Source organism: Emys orbicularis, chromosome 7, assembly GCF_028017835.1.
Source record: "Emys orbicularis isolate rEmyOrb1 chromosome 7, rEmyOrb1.hap1, whole genome shotgun sequence".
Lineage (NCBI taxonomy): Eukaryota > Metazoa > Chordata > Testudines > Emydidae > Emys > Emys orbicularis.
In genome coordinates, this window is record NC_088689.1 from 98,161,817 (window position 1) to 98,180,041 (window position 18,225).

At 57.5% G+C, this 18,225-nt stretch overlaps 2 protein-coding genes across 2 annotated transcripts; both read left to right on the forward strand.

The window, feature by feature from the left end:
* Window positions 1–4,736: 4,736 nt before the first annotated feature.
* Window positions 4,737–7,413, forward strand: ZNRD2 (zinc ribbon domain containing 2). The gene is made up of 4 exons (XM_065408053.1): window positions 4,737–4,848; window positions 5,424–5,575; window positions 6,343–6,427; window positions 6,852–7,413. Exons 1-4 carry the CDS (start codon window positions 4,752–4,754, stop codon window positions 7,229–7,231), a joined length of 714 nt encoding a protein of 237 aa, XP_065264125.1. The 5' UTR covers window positions 4,737–4,751; the 3' UTR covers window positions 7,232–7,413.
* Window positions 7,414–11,393: 3,980 nt separating this feature from the next.
* On the forward strand, window positions 11,394–14,040 carry FAM89B (family with sequence similarity 89 member B). The gene is made up of 2 exons (XM_065408598.1): window positions 11,394–11,648; window positions 13,756–14,040. The coding sequence occupies exons 1-2, from the start codon at window positions 11,394–11,396 to the stop codon at window positions 14,038–14,040; spliced, it is 540 nt and encodes a 179-aa protein (XP_065264670.1).
* The last annotated feature ends 4,185 nt before the right edge of the window (window positions 14,041–18,225 follow it).

Sequence of the window (18,225 nt, forward strand, 5' to 3'; positions counted from 1 at the left end):
AGCATGGCGGTGCTTGGAGTGCAGGACCTGCTACACACAGGAGAATCCATCATTGCCAGCCTCCTAACCAGATCACTTGGATGGAGTGAGAACCTATTAAACATCACAGAACTCTGCCCCGTACGGAACTGGGAACCCACCTCTGGCCTCGTAGCCAGGTGCCCTGGACAGAGCTGGGAACGCACCCCCGGTGTCCAGGATGGAGTTGGGAATCCAGCCTCGTAGCCAGGTGCCCCGGACAGAGACGGGAACCCATCCCCAGCCTTGTAGCCAGGTGCCCCGGACAGAGCTGGGAACCTATTTAATGTTGCTACTGTTGCTTTACGGGCCACATCACTTAGCACCCACAATGTATCACACATCACACTATGCTGCAATAGGGTTCATAGCCACCTGGCCCAACTCTCCCAGCCTATCAAGCATCCAGCAACTCAACACTGGCCCCCGCACAGCCTTTTGGGCTTGTTTAAATTGCCCTGGTTTGATGTAAATTAGTTTAGAAGCCAGTTTTTAGGCCCAGTGTAAACACTGGGCCTAAACCAGTGACCTGCAGGTGAGAGCAGCCAAGCCCTGGTGTGATCCCAGCCATCTGCGAATCCAGCTCTCATCTGTGCCAAGGTGCTGAGTCCAGGATGAGGGTCCCTGCTTTGCCGGGAGGATACTCCAGAGAGTGGAGGACTCAAATCTCACAAAGGCCAAGTGAGATTCAGCAGGCAGGAGCCACCCTGGGTCAATTCAGACTAGCAATGAAGGGCAAACGTTTGTCAGGATGGGGGATTCCCCAGCGGGGCAGCTCCCCCTGGGACGGTGGGAGGAATGCTCCATCCCTTGGGGGCGCTACATCCAGGCCAAATGTCTCTAAAGGCTGTGCTCTGGCTCCAGCACAGATCTGGGCTAGGGGAAGGAATGGCTGCAGGTGAACCTCCAGCCCATGTGATACAGGGAGGCAGGCTGGGGGATGGGTACGGTCCCTTCTCTCCTGTTATCTGCAATGGCATTCCCACATGTGCCCAGCTGTACAGAGGGAGGCTCTTGTGAACCAGGGTCTTAGAAGCTGGATCTGGGCCCTTGTGTTTGCAGCATCCCACATAGAATCATAGGACTGGAAGAGACCTCAAAAGGTCATCTAGTTCACTCCCCTGCACTCATCTTCCTAGCAGTCGCATTTCCTCCCCTTCTCCCAGGGTTGAGCTTGGTTCACGCTCAAACGAGACACTCGCAAGTAAAGCCCAAAGGATTCCCAAGGATGGGGATGGTGCTCCCAGAAAATCCAGACAGCCAGACGCCTCCAGATGAGGTGCTACTAACATTGCCTTCCCCTGGCAGCATCTCCAGCGTGTGGCTACTCCATAGAAGGCTGCTAGCTTAGAAGCACACTGATAGCTGGGTTGGATGCAGGAGTCAGGGGTGAGGTTCTGTGCTATGCGGCAGGTCGGACAGGTGATCACCATAGTGTCTTCTGGCCTTAGGCTGTACACCCTTGTTCTATTCTGTCCTTTAACCCAGTCTGTGCTGCTTCCAACCATCCTGGTTCCCGTCTCTTGCCCAGTTCTCTGGTATCTCTTGCCAGCACTCTAGCTTCCTCTGGTGATGAAGAAACCCCCCATTTCTGCATTGTAACACTTCTAGGGAGTGATCCTTAGCTCATCAAAGGCTACATTATCTCTGAACGATCTCTCCGGAACCACTCCCCTTCTCAGTCTAGTCCTCACGATGCACGTTGCAAAGGTACAGATGACAGTCATTGGCTATGCTCTTCCAGTCTGGCTTGGGGGATGATCAAATCTGCCACCTGTTTGGAGGAGCTCTGCTCAGAGGCCATTGCTGTTTCCTAAAGGCATCTTGCAAGGTGGGCTTGGGGTTGAACTTTAGCAGGATGAGCAGCTTCTGGCCTGTCCCACAGTGGGAACACTGGGAAGCGTAGCAGACAGCTAGCCCAAAACCTCGTGTTGCAGCACTGCCACGGTGGGGGGTGCCGGTAAAACACGTCAGAACATTTCAATGCAACAGCTTTCCTTAGCTCTGAGCCATCCCATGGAGCAGGCAGACCCAGCACAAACTCCCCTGCCCTCCTAAAATCTCACTCTGTCTGTTGGTTGAATGTAAATCTCAAGCCATGATATGTGTCAACCTCCAGCCTGGCTCTTGAGCAGGGCCATCTCCTCTTTTGTGTAGATGAGTTTCAAAGCTGCCAAAGGGATTTGGGTGCCCATGAGAGAGTGGTGTTACCCCTCTGTATGGCATAGGTGAGATTGCCAATGGGACAGCATATCCAGGCCAGGGATTGGAAAAATTGGAAAGGGCTCAGGACAGAGCCATGAGGAGGTTTGCAGGGTGGGGAAACGTGCCTTGAGAAGCTCAGCCCATTTAACTCAGTGATGCCAAGGTTAACTGGGGTGATTTGATCCCAGTCTGTCAGTCCCTATAGTGGGAGATTTCTGACAGTCAAGGGTGTGGGAATCTCCCAGACAAATGCCCAGCAGGGCTGGGAACTGATGCCACACAAATTAACACCGGCAATAAGGGGCAAGTATTTCCCAGGGAGGGGATTCCCCCAGTGGAACAATTGACCTGCAGAGGGGGAGGGAAGATTCTCCATTGCTTGGAGTCTTTTAGTCCAGATGGGTTGTCTCTCGAGAAGCAGCACTCTGGCTCAGCCCAAGGGATGACCTGAATGCAAGGACCTCTGCAGGAGATACTAGGCGGGTGCTATGCAGGTGGAACTAGACTATCATAAAATGGCCTTACAAAGGGGATGTGGTGCCTAAGTGCCAGTGGTGGCTTTGAAAACCCTAGGCCCAGCTTGTGTGTTGGGAAGCAAGGGGTAGGCAAGGTGGGGGAGCTTTCTAGTCCTGCTGCAATACACTGCCAACGTTGCTGGTTTTCTTCATTACACTTTTGTTACCAAGCAGCATTGTGAAGGCATGACAGTGACTCCACAGCAGTGGCTGGAGGTTCTCCCTATGAACCACCTAAACTGCTGTGGGAGCAGTCAAGGAGGATAAGGACATTGCTGACATGCTATGTTCCTTTCCTTCAGCCCTCTGCACAGAGGATGCTGAGAGATACCTGCTCTTCTGTGGTAACAAAGATATGGTGCTACCAGGGACTGAGGTGTCAGAAGATGCAGTGCTGGAACCAATTTGATAGCAAGAAGTCAGCAAGACATCCAAGAGTTAACAAGAAAGAAGTAGATGAGATATTTTTAGGAGCACCTCCTTATAAACAGCTGCTCTATGGGATGGTAACAAATTTTGTGCCTATTTGAAAAAGCTCCAGAGAATCTTACTTCATTCCTCACTAAACTGTTTGGAAGAAACACAATCAACAAAGCCCTCAACGCTGGTGGTAGGAAGAGCTCTAACTGACCAGGAAAGTCAGGCTGGGCTCGTGTATTAGACTTCTAGGAGCATGTCTCCAAACTAAATGTCAGTGAAGGAGAATCAGCTCCTAGCATTCATTTGAACTCACAAAGGCTCTAGCAGAGTCCCTCCCAAGAGTGAGGAAAGTAGAAAGAAGTGGGGAGGGGAGAGAGAGAGAGAGAGAGAAACTTTTGCCATCTACCGGAAACTTGCTAGGACACAGGAAACAATGGGTAGCGTTAAATACATGGTCTGCTTTCATCGTGGTGAAAGATTCAGAGCAGAGCCCACCAGGTTCCACACCAGGTCAGTGTTTGATATAGTTAATGATCAGGAAGTGGGGGGTGAGCAGTGAAATGGCTAAATTTGCAGGTGCAATATGGTGGTCTGTAGAAGATGCCAAGTAGTGGCCCACCTTGTGCTTCATCAGTTAGGATGTTGATCCGTGGGCATTCATGGTCTCTTGCTTCCATGCTGTCAGTGACTCAGGAGCAGATCACGCCATTTTTGAGAGTGCTGCTCCCCTGTCATCCACCTGACCCTTTCTAAATAGGTTACATACAGAGATTTTTAAAAAAGAACAGGAGTACTTGTGGCACCTTAGAGACTAACAAATTTATTAGAGCATAAGCTTTTGTGGGCTACAGCCCACTTCTTCGGATGCATAGAATGGAACATATATTGAGGAGATATATATACACACATTCCGATCACGCAAATCATCTCAGCGGGTTTCAGAAATACCTACCGGGGCAAATTATTACTCATTGCTCAATAAACTGCAATTCCTCTTGTTACCCAGGCTCCTAGCATCGGTGTAGAGGCGATTAAAGAATTGTTTTTCTTCGGGTCCCTTGTCTTGTTTCAGTTCGTTCTCACTAAATGAGCGCTCCTCTCTCCCCGCTTGTCACACCAGCGATTAGAAACTGGCTGATACCAACACCGGCGGGGAGCCGGGCCAGCTCGAGTAGGGGTTGGTGGTCCCTGCACCCTGGTGCCAGGTGAGCCGCGGGGGCTGTGAGGTTGCCTCCTGGACGTGCCGTTATGGGGGGCGGGGGGCAGCGAACCGGCCCCAGCCGCAGGTAACCCGAGGGGTGGGGGGCTGGAGACTGGGGATGGAACCCAGGCGTCCGGGCTCCCGTTGGTCTGTGAGGGCAGCAGGCCCCGGGGTGGGGGTGTCCCTGGAGCTCGCATTTCCCGCGGCTGGGAGGGGAGGAGCGAGGCCGCCTCAGGGCCCGATCTCCCGCGGCAGGGGTGGGACGGAAGCCAGGAGGCGGGTCCCCTCCGGCCAGAGAGGCGGGGTCTGCGCCTTGCTTCCGGGCCGGTGCGCCTTGTTCCCGGCTTCGCACAACGTCACTTCCGTCGCGGTACTGAGTCCGGGTGCCCTACATGGAGGGGCTTCCGGCCGGAGGGGGAAGGGGCTGGGACGGAAGCGGCGCAGCAGCAAGGGCGTCCCGAGCGAGCAGCATGGCCCTGAACGCGGCAGGTACCGCCTGGGGGCGGGGCAGGAGAGGCCGGGGATGGGGCAGGAGGGGGAGAGGATCCCTTGGGGGGTGCCCTGAGCAGGGGATGGATTTAGGGAGGGGAGCAGGAAGGGCAGCTGAGCCTTGAGCTGGGAGCAGGAGTGGGGGCTGGGGAAGCAGAGGAAGGGGCAGCCCTGCAAGAGGTGACGATGGGGTTAGGGTGCTTGGGACATAGGGGCTCTAGTAGGGGCTGCGGGGAGGGACTGTGCTGTCAGGGGTTGCGGTGGGAGCTGGCTCCCTAAGTAGTGCTAGAGCTGGTGGCATCTGGCAGCGGAGGGAAGGGGGCAACGCAGACCCTATTTAACTGCTTCAGCCCAGCTCAGCCTCTCATGGGCGCAGTGGCACTGTCCCTTCTAGATGGGCACAGCTGGCATCACTGCAGATTGGCATGGTGCTGGGTGAGGGAGCCCTGTACAAACATCTCCTGGGCCCCATCCCAAAGGTGACTGCATCTCAGTGTCAGGTATGGGGTCCCTGCTCTGACAGCTTGCAGGGATGCTGTGCGATGGCTCTGTCAACTTCCCATCTCCCCCCTCAGGCAACGATGATGGGAACTGGGAGCCACCTTCAGAGGCAGAGCTGAAGGTGATCCAGGCACGGAGGGAGCGGCAGGATAAGATCAGCAGAGTGATGGGCAACTACCTGCTCAAGGGGTACCGCATGCTGGGGGAGTGCTGCGAAGAGTGTGGGGTACGACCCGTGGCCTGTGCGGGAAGCCTAATAGAGGACACTGTGCTCCAGGCAGGAGCAGAGGGCAGTGTGGGGGCCCCCAGCTATCCATCACTAGCTCTGCAGGGAGTGTCCTAGGCCAGCTCCATTTCTTCTAGCCTGGGATCCAGTAGGGAGCAGGCTGGGGCCAGCCCTGTCATATGGATGGGCCTGTGGGTCTGATCCACGGGGGGAAAGGGATACTGGTCTGGGTGGCCCCATTGGTCTGATCTGGGAGGTGGGAAGGGTGGGATACTAGGCTAAGTGGGCCCATGGATCTGATTGGGGGGGAAAGGGAGGCATACTGAGCTGAATGGACCTCAGTCCCCAGTGTGAGTGGGAGCTTCCATCACCCAGCGGTGAGGGGGAGAGTTCCCTCCACCCCCACAGCATGGTATCCTCCCCTTCCCATGTGGACTATTCCACCCACCCACCCTACTACATTGTGTTCCCGCCCCAGAGCAGGATAGGCTGTAGGGGAAGCTGCTCCACCCCAGGGCCATGCAGTCTAGTCCCTCCCATGTAATGGGGCTCCCAGCCCTCTGGGCGACAATTCCTGGCCTCACCCGCTCTCTTTCCTTCCCCTCCTTTTGCTCCCTCTCCCTCATCAGAGGCCTGAGGGTGGTTCTAGTCTGCCTTTGAGTTAGAACTGGGGAGCAGCTCTGGTGTCACTGCCCCCCATCCTGGGACAACCCCCTCTTGCATTGCTCTGCCCTGAAGTCCCACACCAGGCTGTCTCTCACTTACAGACCATCTTGCTCCAAGACAAGCAGAGGAAACTTTACTGCGTGGCCTGCCAGGAGCTCAACTCTGACATCGACAAGGACAACCCGGGTACGGCCCTTCCCAGCGACGTGCTGTCTGCCAGGGAGGTGTTCGAGTGGCATGGGAATAATGGGGGGATTGGCTGGCTCAGGGGCCACGGAATGGGACATGGGGCCTTTCCCCTCTAGGAGGACCAGCTCTGATCTAGTGCTGGTCACTGCATAGAACCTATGGCATCCAGAAGGTCCCTGACCCAGTGAGCTCACACTCTCAGCAGAAACAGGCACCAAGAGGGGAAGGGATTTGCCCAAGGTCAGTGGCAGTGCTGGGAATAGAACCCAGGCGTCCCGGCTCCCAAGGCAGTGCTTCATCGCCTGCCCTCCCTCAGTTCAGCTGTGAGGCTGTGGCTGCGTCCTGCGTTGCACACTGCTGACCCTGGAAGCAGCTCTGGGACCTGCAGCTCTGACCCCATCTGTCCTCTCTCTCTTTCCAGCGCTGAATGCCCAGGCTGCCCTGTCCCAGGTCCGTGAGTGCCAGCTGGCCTCCACCTCAGAGGAGACCACGCCCCTTGGGTACCTCCCAGCCACCCAGCAGCAGCCCCATGTGCCGCGCCCAGAACACTGTGAGGGGGCGGCCTCGGGACTCCGAGCTGCCGCCACTGCGGCTGCCATACCGCAGGCCCGGCCTGCCCCAACACCTGCCTTGCCTGCTAGCCCCCTGGCTGCAGCAGAGGATGCCATCCTCCAGAAGCTGGGCTGGGCCAGCCAGGAGCTCCAGCACAGCGCCTCCATCGAGCTCAGCCTCCAACTATGCAGCCTCATCCGCTCCTGCGCTGAGTCCTTGAAATGCCTCAAGGAGCTGACCCCACAGTGAGTCGCTCATGTTGACTCCGGCCTCCTCAGGGGCAGTGGCCAGGCCCCAGAACACTGACTACACTTGGCACAGCCAGCCCTGGAGAGGGTGAGGACGCCCCCCCAGAGACTCTGTTTCGCCAGCCCCCTTCGGCTGGACAAAGATCCTGTTCTTTGTCTGTAGCTTCCGATAAAAACTCCAAAATCTTGTGAAAGACTCAATCTGATAATTTGGGGTCGGGGTGACCCAAAGCATCAGATGCATGGAGATGCCAGGCTGGATCTGACCTGGAGAGGGGGGATTCTATGTTGGATGGGCCATGGGTCTGATCTGGGGCAGGAGGAGCAGATGGGGCCAGCCCAGTTCTCCTTTGTTCCATTGTCTCTTGGTCTCACCCAGGCAGCTGTGGCAGGAGCCATGGAGCAGGCATCTGCCAGGCCTATTGTAATATTGAGACAACAGCTATGCAGCCAGGATCCCACTGGGCTGGGCTTCCTGCCTGTCATGCCCTGTCCACCCCCCAATGGAACTCCTGGCCAGCTGGATGCTGGGGGAGAGGAGCGGGGGATTCCTGACTGCAGCACAGACAGTACCTGGCTCCAATGCCCCAGCTCACCACTAGGGGGTTGCTATGGGGGCTCAGTAGGGGGCACTCTCCAACTGTAGCCAGTACTTGTCCAAATGCCCTAGCATGGTGCTAGGGGATGCTTTGCTGCAGGAAGTGACGAGGGGCCTCAGTGGGGCACGCTCCCCTTCGTCAGTGATCACTAAATAGCCCACTGGAGTTTCACCAACAGTCACAGCATCCACACCCAAGTCCCTACATTCTTCCTTGCATTGAAATCCTCCTTCGCTTCCTGTGGTTGGTTTTAAGCAATGAGTGAGGCGGCTGCATCTCAGTACTGGGAGAGGGACTTCTGTGTAAACATCCTTTCCGCCCCACCCTAGAATCAGCCACTTCTCAGCACCAGGCAAGCGACCCTTATATAAACAGCCCCCACCCCAGAGGCTGCTGCATCTCAGTACCAGGCAGAAGGGATTTCAGGTCAGGCCATTGTTATGCCCAGTGTGTAACCCCCAGGCCATACATCTTGACCTGTGGCCTGAGATGTAGACATTGAAATTGACTAAGATCTGATTGTGAAATTATCTAGCCCAACGTCACAGTAAAATGGGAACACACTGTTCAATGAGCGTTTTCTCTGCTCTTTGTGATTCCGTAGTGCAGATTCCCAGTCTGGTTACTAAGGTGACCCACCAGCTTCCTTCTGAATTGTTTTGTGACTCACCATTACATATATGCATCCTCTCCCCAGCACTACAATCCTCATTCCAGCCCAGTGTGTAGGAGGTGGGGGGTGGGTTGGAGAGTGAGTTTGCCCTGCAGAATACCCGGAATGACGTGGGACCCCCACCCCGTCTGCCAGATCTCTCACACACTGCATATGCAAAGTCAGGGGCAGAGTGGCGCACTGTTCAAAAGGCATCCCCCATCCAATACTGAATACAACTGTGTCTAGTTTTATCTCAGTACTGGATGGGGACAAGCCACCCAAAAAGGGAACTGCCCAGTTCAAAGCCAGATGAGTGGCCTCCCTGCACTGCAACGGTGGCTCCCATCATAGGCGCAGACTCTGTGGGTGCTCCAGCCCTGGAGCACCCACAGAAAAAAATTGGTGGGTGCTCAGCACCCACCGGCAGCTCCCCGCCCCGCCCCCCCCGCTCCAGCTTACCTCCGCCTCCTCCGCGAGCGCGCCGCCGCGTCCTGCTTCTCCCCCTCCCTCCCAGCACTTGTGCCGCGAAACAGCTGTTTCTGGGGCAGGGAGAGAAAGGGGAGGAGGGGGAACATGGCAGGGCTGGGGGAAGAGGCGGGGCTGGAGTGGGGATTTGGGGAAGGGATCCAATAGGGCAGGGGTTCTCAAACTGGGGGTCGGGAGCTCTCAGGGGGTCGGGAGACTATTATGTGGGGGGTCGCAAGCTGTCAGCCTCCACCACAAACCCCGCTTTGCCTCCAGAATTTATAATGGTGTTAAATATATTAAAAAGTGTTTTTAATTTATACGGGGTGGGCACACTCAGAGGCTTGCTATGTGAAAGGGGTCACCAGTACAAAAGTGTGAGAATCACTGCAATAGGGGTAGGGAGGGGGCGGAGTTAGGGCGGGGACTTTGGGGATGGGGTTGGAATGGGGGTCGGGCCAGGGGAGGGGAAAGGGTGGAGTCGGGGGGGGGCACAGGCACCCACAGTGCGCCGGAGAAAGTTGGCACCTATGGCTCCCATATCATAGCTGGACTCGGCTCCCTGCTTTGCTCCAGCAGTTGCCACCTGGTGCACAGGGTCGCAGTGCCACTCAGGTGTGGCTGAGCGCTGCCCAGACCCCGACTGAGAGCAGGGGAGCCCCACTTCAGGCCAGGCGCTACCCAGACTCTGACTGAGAGGGGGGCCCCCTTCAGGCCGGTGCTGCCCAGACCACCATTGAGAAAGGGGGGGCCCCCATTGGCCTGGGTGCTGCCCAGGCTGAGATTGTGCACCTCTTTGGGCTGGGCACTGTACAGACACACAGTGAGAGACAATCCTGCTTCCCAAGAGGTTACAGTCGAAACAACCAAAGGAAGGATTATATTGCTATGTGACCTGGGAAACGGACCAAGAAACGAAGGGCCTTGACCAAAGCCACACTGCATGTCAGTGCCAGAGCCAGGGATAGAACCCAGGAGTTCTGACCCCCATCACTGTCCCTGATCTCACCCCAGAGTTCCCTTCCAGGGTTAGGAATAGAACCCAGGAGTCCTGGCTGTCAGTTGGATGTGTGTGGGGCCGGGGAGGGGAGGGGGGGTGTTAGAGCCTAGATGCCCGGGTTGGGGTAGCAGGCTGGATGGGCCCAGGCGTCTGAGCTGGGGAGGAATCGGCTTTTTGGTTTGGGACACGTACGATCTGCCCCCTCCCCCCAGCCCTGCTGCTAGCTGAGGCCGCTGTTTTTCTCCAGCTAAGCGGCTTTCCCCACCCCACCCCCCAGGCGTCTGGCCAGAGGATTAGCATCCCAGGGCCGGCCTTCCCTGACGATGGGCCCCACCGCAGCCCTGGAAAGCGCCTATTGGTGGAGGCAGGGGGGGATCTGATCGCATAGTCCTGTCGCCCCCGCCCTCGGAGGAGCCAGGGCCCTGTTTGCCCTCAGGAAGGGGTCTCCCTGTGCTCCAGATGCTGTTGCCCCTTTAAGCGCGCGGCAGCCTGCCCCCTTTGGGGAAGGGGGGGTCTGGAAGGGACCAGGTGGGGTGTGGTAGCGGCAGGCAGAGCAAACAAAGGGAGACCGGCGCAGGCAGAGCCGGTTCGGGGGCACGGATTAGGGAGCCCATCAGCTGTTGTCAGGCTGCCACGCCCCCTCTGTCCGTCTGTCTCTGTTCGAAGTGCTGCAGGACCTGGGTGGAGATCCGGATTCCGACCTCCCCGGGCCGTTGGGAGTGTGGCTGGCCAGCATCTGCACTCCTCCGCCTGAGAAGTCTTTCTCTGTCCCTCCATCCACCCCGACCCCCCCCCGCTCCGCAGAGGGGGGGTTCGGGGCCGGGAGCTCGCGGAACAAAGGGAGCAGGAAGAAACACCAGATGGAAAAATAGAAAGGAAAAAAGCGAGCTGGGAAGCGGAGGAGCGCGGATGGCAGCGGGAGGCGCCTGCGCCGCAGGGGCAGGAGGCTTGAGGATGAGCTGCCTGAGATCCTGGGTTAGCCACGGGTGTTGAGCAGGGGCTCGGAATGATCCGCCCGGCCCTTTCCTAGCCGGGCCCCCAGGGTGGGGGAGTGAGGCCAGCATGAACCCCTCCGCCCTGAGCTGCTAGCTCAGCCTGGGTCTGCACTAGCCAGGGCGCTGCAGGGGCTGGCTGACAGAGGGGCAATCGGCCCGTTAGAAAGCTGCAGGGGCACATTCCCGAGGGCATACGGCCCCTGGCAGGGGCTGCAGGCATCCAGGACGGTCCTATTAGGGCATAGTTAGCTCGGTTCTGGCTGTCCCCCATAGACATTGTTTGGGAGCCTAGTAAAAGAGCCCTGTCCTCCACCCTGCAGAGTCAGGCTTTGGAAGGGGACAGAAAGGGAGATTCCTGTGTAACCCAGAGTGGCCCAGACTCACCTCTGCCATTGGCTGGGCTTATCTCCCTAGAAGCTCTTTCTTTCTTTCCCCATCTCCTGTCCACAATGAACGGCCTCCAGGCACCCCAGGACTGCCTGGGGGGCAATGTCTGCTCCATCGAAGGTCTCCCCCCACTTCCCAAGGGTCTCAGCGGGATCCTCAACTCCAGTGGCGGCTCGTGGCGTGAGATTGAGAAAGTGTACAGCAAGAAGACACGGATCCAGGACGACCTGAGCAAGTCACGGGCAGCCTCTGAGAAGCTGCTGCGGAGCAAACCGGCCAACCTGGACTCGGCGCTGGCCATGCTGCGCAAGGAGATGGTAACCGTGCCCCTGCCCCCCATAGCACAGCCTCCCCCATGTGGCACATCCCCTCTGCTCTCCCACGAGGTTCTCCCTGCCTCCGATGCTCCCCTTAGCCGGGGTGGGCCTGCTGGGGTTCCTGGGGCAGCAGGCAGTGTGTATACGTGTTTGGGGGGAGGGGGAGACTTGCCTCCCAGAGCTTGGGACCTTGGCGGGGCTGGGGGATTTCGCCACGTCTCACTGCGAGTCTCACCATTTTTGGTGTTGCTCTGAAGCCCCGGGCAGGGAATTGTGGGAGAGTTGTCAGCTGTCCTTGATTAGCCCTTGTCCACACCCCAAGCTGTCCTGCTCAAAAAGCTCTGGGCTAAAGTACAGCAATGCCTGCTAGTGTGGATGCAGCTATAATGGGATAAAGGTGCTAATCCCAGGATAGCTATTCCTGATTGAGAAGGGGACTAAACAAAACTAGGCTAAGGCACCTTTATCCCAGTATAACTGTAGCCACGCTAGGTATTGTCCTCCTACAGCTCTATGGGTGTAAAATCACACACACTCACGTCCCAACTGACACGGTTGCACCCTGACAAACAACAACACTAGCTAGTGTCTAGCTCTCCTTTCAGGGGGAAAAGCTGGAGAATGTGGCCAAGCTACAGCTGTCCCCCCACCCCCACCCCCGGGCTCCAAGGCAGCAGGCAAAGAAATAGGACCCATGATTATATATTCAGGGGCAGGGGGTGTCTGGCTTACAATTTTTCAACTGCTTGGGGTTGGCATGACTGAATGTGATTGGCACCGGGGTCAAAGTGTCTTTGGTTGTGTTTGTGTCCATGTGCATGTGTAACTTTGTGTTGGTGTCTCTGTGTGTATAGGTGGAAGGAGCATGTATTGTGTATTGTAAATACCTAGCATGTGGGGGGTGCACACAGGTGCATGTTTTTGTACCTGTGTGTGTAGCATTGTGTTGGGTCGGGCACAAATGCACGTGTTTCTGTGTGAATGTCCATGCTGTGTATAAAGTGTGTTGTGTACATATGGGGGACATTCTCTGGTCTGTGCTATACAGGAGGTCAGGCCAGATGATCGAATGGTCCCTTCTGGCCTTGAAATCTATACATCTCTGTGTAATTAATAGTAGTAATATGAGGTAGAAATGAGGTTGTGAGGGGCCTAATGGGGGTTGCCCCATTGAAGACAAGTTGAGGGAGTCCAGGCTGCATTGGCATAGACATGTCCAACGGGCACCCCAGAGGTATATTGGTAGGACAGCCCTTGCAATGATTGTGAATAGAAGATGACCCAGAGGGGAGCCAAAGACTTGGGACATCAGATACATTCAAGGAGGATAGGTCCATCAAAATGGCTATTAGCCAAGATGGTCAGGGATGCAACCCCTCACTCTGGCAGTCAGAAGCTGGAACTGGATGACAGGGGATGGATCACTCTGTAATTGCCCTGTTCTGTTTATTCCATCTGAAACATCTGGCACTAGCCATCGTCGGAAGACAGGATACTAGGCTAGATGGACCATTGGTCTGACCCTTTATGACCATTATGTTCTTATGACACGGACCAGATATAAGCAGAAATTAGAGAGATCGGTTTGCACAACAACCAGATGTCTGATCATGGGGTTTGGAAGAAGAAGGCTGTAAAGATCACCGACCCCGAATAGGGAAGTAGCAAGAAGGAAGAAGAGGAAGAGTAGTAGCATCTAGGAGCCCTTGTCATGGAGCAGGCCCCCATTGCACTAGGCGCTGTACAAACACAGATGAAATCGCGTGCACGCCCACACTGCCATGCTGCTGTGAATGTGCACTGTGTTCATAGAATAAGCATGTGTGGTGATATCTGTGTGTACAGGCATTGACACACATTAAATACGTGCATACATGCTCTGAGTGTCTATAGGTATGAGAACACACACACAGCGCAGGTCTCATTCCTCCCAGCGGGGGCAGCAGAGACAGCCACACTGTTGGTGGGGTGGAATAGCAAGTGGCCGAGGTGTGGACTGAGTCATTGGCTGAGCAGTGGGGCTGCGGGTTGGGATGAGGGGTACCAGGGAGCCATAAGGGGGAATAGACCCAACTGTGACAGACCCTCCCGGTCCCTCTCCCCCTAGGTGGGCCTGCGCCAGCTGGACATGTCCCTGCTGTGCCAGCTGTGGTCGCTGTACGAGTCGATCCAGGAGTACAAGGGTCTGTTCCAGGACATGTCATCGTCCCTGCACTCCGAGGGCTCCTACGCCGCTGAGAATGGCTTCTCTGATGAGGACGATGAGTTTGAGGTGGAGCCGCCGGGCCCTGACGTGCGCAAGGAGACCCCACTGCTGGGCCGGCTCAGCCTGCCTCAGCCCCAGAACTCCCGTGACCAGTGGCTGCAGGACTCCTTCCACATCACCATCTGAACCCTGCAGCCACCACAGCCTCACCCCGTTTGGAGTAGTAGCATGTGTAGCTGGGAGCTCCCTACAGCGCCCCCTGTTGGGAGAGGCCAGGGCTGGAGTAGCCTGGCTCTCCCCCTGCAGCCAGGGCTCCTGCCCTGCTCCCTACAGCGCCCCCTGCTGGGAGAGACCAGGGCTGGAGTAGCCTGGCCCTCCCCCTGGAGCCAGCACGCCTGCCCCGCTCCCTATAGTGCCCCATGCTGGGAGAGGCCAGGGCTACAGTATCTGGGAACTCCCTCTACAGCCAGCACATCTGCCCTGCTCCCTATAGTGCCCCAGGTGGGGAGAGGCTGGGGCAGTGCATTTTCTGGCATTGCTGCGGGTAGGATCATGTTAGCAGTTTTTAGTGCCTCAGCCATGAGCCAAAAATGGCCACTTTTAAGATATTTAAAAAAATAAAATTTAAAAACATTTGACACATAGGGGGAAAACCTCCTGAAGTGGGAGAGGTGAAATGTAATATATACAGCATGTCGGGGCTCGAACCCCACCAGAGCTGTGAAATAAAGCCTCAGAAACTGACTCGGCCGTGTATTATTCCAATACCTAGGAGTGGGAGTCAGGACTTGGGAAAATAACTGCAGCATTTGTGTCGGACCCACTGGAGTTCTAGTTTTGTCCCCCCACTCTCACTGGCCCCACAGGGTAACTGACATGACCAAGAGTTACGCTCCCTGTTCCAATTGCCAGCTGGGCCCATTGGAGACTGCAGGAAGGGAGGGGGATGGAGGACAGATCCCAGCAGCTGGGGAGGAGGGTGGCGTGGGGAGCACAGGGCAAGGGGGGTCATGGAGGGGTCCTGGCAGTGGGGGAGGAAGGCGGCATAGGGCGAGCAGCCCAAGGGGAGGGGTCCCAGCAGTGTGGGGGGAACATGGGGAGACAGACTCCAAACCATGGTTTAATCTTTCCTTGTCACAGTGTGATTTTGGGGCTGATCTTGTGGTGTTTGAATGTTCAGGGTTGGTGACACCGTGTTTTCCCAAAAAAACCTAGCGGTTGCTCCTGCCCCACCTGCTTGGGAACAGAAGGGGCAGGGGTGTTGAACCTAGGAGGCTCTGTGCACTGCTTAATTTGTAATGAAAGAGATGCCAGGGCTCAAGCAATCTTTTTACTTTCATAACTGACATGGCAAGCCCAGAGGTGCCGGGGCTAGGAACTGCTAAGCCAAGAGGCTGAGCCCTGGCAAAAACTGGCTGAGAGAATTCTTGCAGAGACGGTTCATGGCCAGCAGGCGGGGCCATGGGTCTGAATTTCAGCCCCCAGGGAGATGGGCTCATGGCTCCATTAGCAGGATGTGGGGGGGGAGATCCTATCCCTCTAGTCCCCGCCAGTTTTGGTGTCCATCCCCCACAGGCCGATCGAGGGGACACTGGCGTCCCTGAACCCTCAGATCCCACACTGTGTCCAGCTCTGGTCCGCAGGATCCCCACACACAATGGCCTTGCCGGCCCCACTTCCTCCTATTCTCACTCAGCAACTCTGGCAGGAAGCCCCCTGCAGGCCTGGGAGGGGAGGGGCAATTCTGTGGGCCTGTTACCCTTAGCCCCTCCCCATCCCACTCCAGGGAGGGACTGGGCCTCACAGCAGGGCCTGGGCCTGGGCCTGGCTGGACAATACATCCTATCCCAACCTTCTCCCAGCTGGGGGGCAACTGAGTGGTCTAAATTATACCAACTCTACAGTTCTGGGAGCAGCATGGGATCTAGTGGGTGGTCTAGGAGCCAGGACTCCTGGGTTCTATTCTCACCTCTGGGAGCGCAGTGGGGGGTCAGGGTTTCTATTCCCATTTTGCTTATTTTTTTTGCCCCAAATGAGTGCAGAGGCCTCCGCAGGCTCCAGGACTCCCATGGCTGAGTGCCCTTGGGGCACACAGTGCATGGCAAATACCAGTCTGTTCTTCTGCCCTGACTCTTGTCCCCCCTAGTGTTCACCAGTGTGTTCTACAGCTGCCAATCCCTGCTCTGCTGTCAGCCCCCAGGTTTGTGCCCCCTACACTGGAATGGGGCGGGGGGGGGGGGTAGAGGCAGACTGGGAAGGGGCTGCCAGTTCTTCCCAAAATGACAGCCCACCCCCTCTCACCCTCCCTTCCCAGCTGGGGTGGGCATGGCTATAGAAGCCCAGCCCTGAGACATGATTGCTCAGTGTTTGGCAAGAGAAACCACAATGGAAAGGGCCTGGGTGGGCTTGGGAGGGCATCCCTAGGGCTGCCGGACAGGAGTGAGGGGCACCAGCAGGGCTTGGGGGAAGGCCCAAGGCTGGGCTGGCAGAGGGCTGTGGGTCAGGATTGAGGGGCACCAGCAGGGCTGGGGGGAAGGCCCGGGGCTGGGGTAGCAGGGGACTGTGGGACAGGAGTGAGGACCAAGATGTGACACCCTGGTTCAGATGCAGATTCTGCTGAGTTAACAATGAGATGGGGGCTGGTGATTCAGCCGCTGACTCAGAGGCAGCTGGTTTTGTATGGGGCAGTGGGGACACATTGCCCCCCCCTACACACACACACACTTTGGAATGGTCACATCAACCCCTGTGGGTGGGGGGTGGGGAAAGGGCTCATCCCAGATCCAGACCTGTGTTTGGAGCATGGCAGGAGTCCAGGACTGTGGCTCACTGACAAGCAACATGTGACATGTGTGTGGTTGCACATGGGGCACATGAGCTCACCATCAACTGCCCGTGGCTGTCCAGACACCCTGCCACACGTGACACACACACAAGTGACAGGCAGATGTGTGGTCACAGGCTTGTGCACCCGCCTGTGGCTGTGTGTGAGTAGTCACAGGGGAGCCATGGGGGAGGCCTATGTGCATGTGGCTTGCATGCGTGTGACCCTGCCAGGCAGGGATCCTTGTGCCAATGCCTGTGCTGGCGTGTGCACTTTTGCAGGAGGCCGCATGTGGCAGGAGGCCCCTGCCCGGGGCTGGGGGGAGCTGGCTGCTCTCTGGGCCTGGCAGGCCGTTGCTAAATTTGGGGTGGTGAATTTTCCACCCCGGAGCGCAGGCGGCTCCGATGCCAGGACCCAGCTCGGCTTACTGGGTATTTATACCCGCTGAGCCTGCGGGCAGCTATGTGAGCAGGGGGGTGGGAGCAGTTCAGTGGGGGAGGGGCAGGGGGGTTGGGCTGGGGAAGTTGTGGGGAGGGGGAGGGTCTGTCTCCAGTCTGGTCTTAGTTGTGACCCCCAGTTGTGATCCTCCCCCCCCATACTGTGTCACCTCCCCTGCCTCGCCCCCCCCCCCCCTCCTGCCCAGGACTGAGATAACCTAGTTCCTCAGGGAAGTAATGGTGGTGGGGGCAGATATTTGGGGGGGTGTCCAGAGAAGGGGTATACGGGTGCAGTGGGAACTTTTTAATCGACCTCAGATCTATTTACCCCTTCTCCCGCCCCTACAAAAACGGTGTCCCTCAACTGTGAATCCCTGGGTGTTGGGGGGGCAGCTGCTGTCCACCTCCCAGGCTGCCCCCCATCTGCACCTCCCCCACACCATCAATCCCCCACTCTTCCCGTCCCCCCTCACTACCCCCAGCTACCCCCACTCTTTCCCCATCCCCTCCATTTAGCCCCCCTCCCATTCTCCCCATCTACCCCCGACTCCTCACCCCCCATGTACCCCCACCCCCAATATCAGAGCCCCTCCCCCCATCGCCCCAGACGTGCCTGGGCTAAAGCGCCCACCCTGGTGGGTCGCATTTCCAGTAACGGCCCCATTTACCCCCAGCCCCGCCCTACCCCCCACCCCTGCCCCCTGGCTGAGGGGAGCCGGGCTCGCGCCTTTCTCTGCTTCTCCTTTCGCCTCCTTCTGCTTCTTGTTTCGTCTCAGCGCGAACTTCCTGAGCGGGGCGAGCCCGGCCCAGCCCAGCCCAGCCCGGCCCAGCGCTCACCCCCGGCGCCCCGAGTCCCGGGGAGGGGCGTGCGGGATCCAGGAAGCGCAGACACGGCCGGCCGACAGGCGCTGGCAGCCTGGCACGGCTCCCTCGGCCCCTCGTTCGCATTCGCCGGAGTTTTCCCTTTTCTCCCTGTCGGACTCGGACACGGGAACCGAGTTGGAACTGATCTGCCCGGCGTCTGGCCCGGGGGCAGAGAGCGGGACCGGGGAGACACCGGGGGTGAGAGCCAAGCGCCCCCCGGGATCGGGGTGTCCGGGCCGGGGGGAA

What these genes read in the sequence shown, in the direction of transcription:
- ZNRD2 (XM_065408053.1), top strand. Translation starts at nt 4,752, where the DNA reads ATGGAGGGGCTTCCGGCCGGAGGGGGAAGGGGCTGGGACGGAAGCGGC. An exon ending in CATGGCCCTGAACGCGGCAG is followed by an intron (nt 4,849 to 5,423) that starts GTACCGCCTGGG and finishes CTCCCCCCTCAG; the next exon opens with GCAACGATGATGGGAACTGG. An exon ending in AGTGCTGCGAAGAGTGTGGG is followed by an intron (nt 5,576 to 6,342) that starts GTACGACCCGTG and finishes TCTCACTTACAG; the next exon opens with ACCATCTTGCTCCAAGACAA.
- FAM89B (XM_065408598.1), top strand. Translation starts at nt 11,394, where the DNA reads ATGAACGGCCTCCAGGCACCCCAGGACTGCCTGGGGGGCAATGTCTGC. An exon ending in CCATGCTGCGCAAGGAGATG is followed by an intron (nt 11,649 to 13,755) that starts GTAACCGTGCCC and finishes CTCTCCCCCTAG; the next exon opens with GTGGGCCTGCGCCAGCTGGA.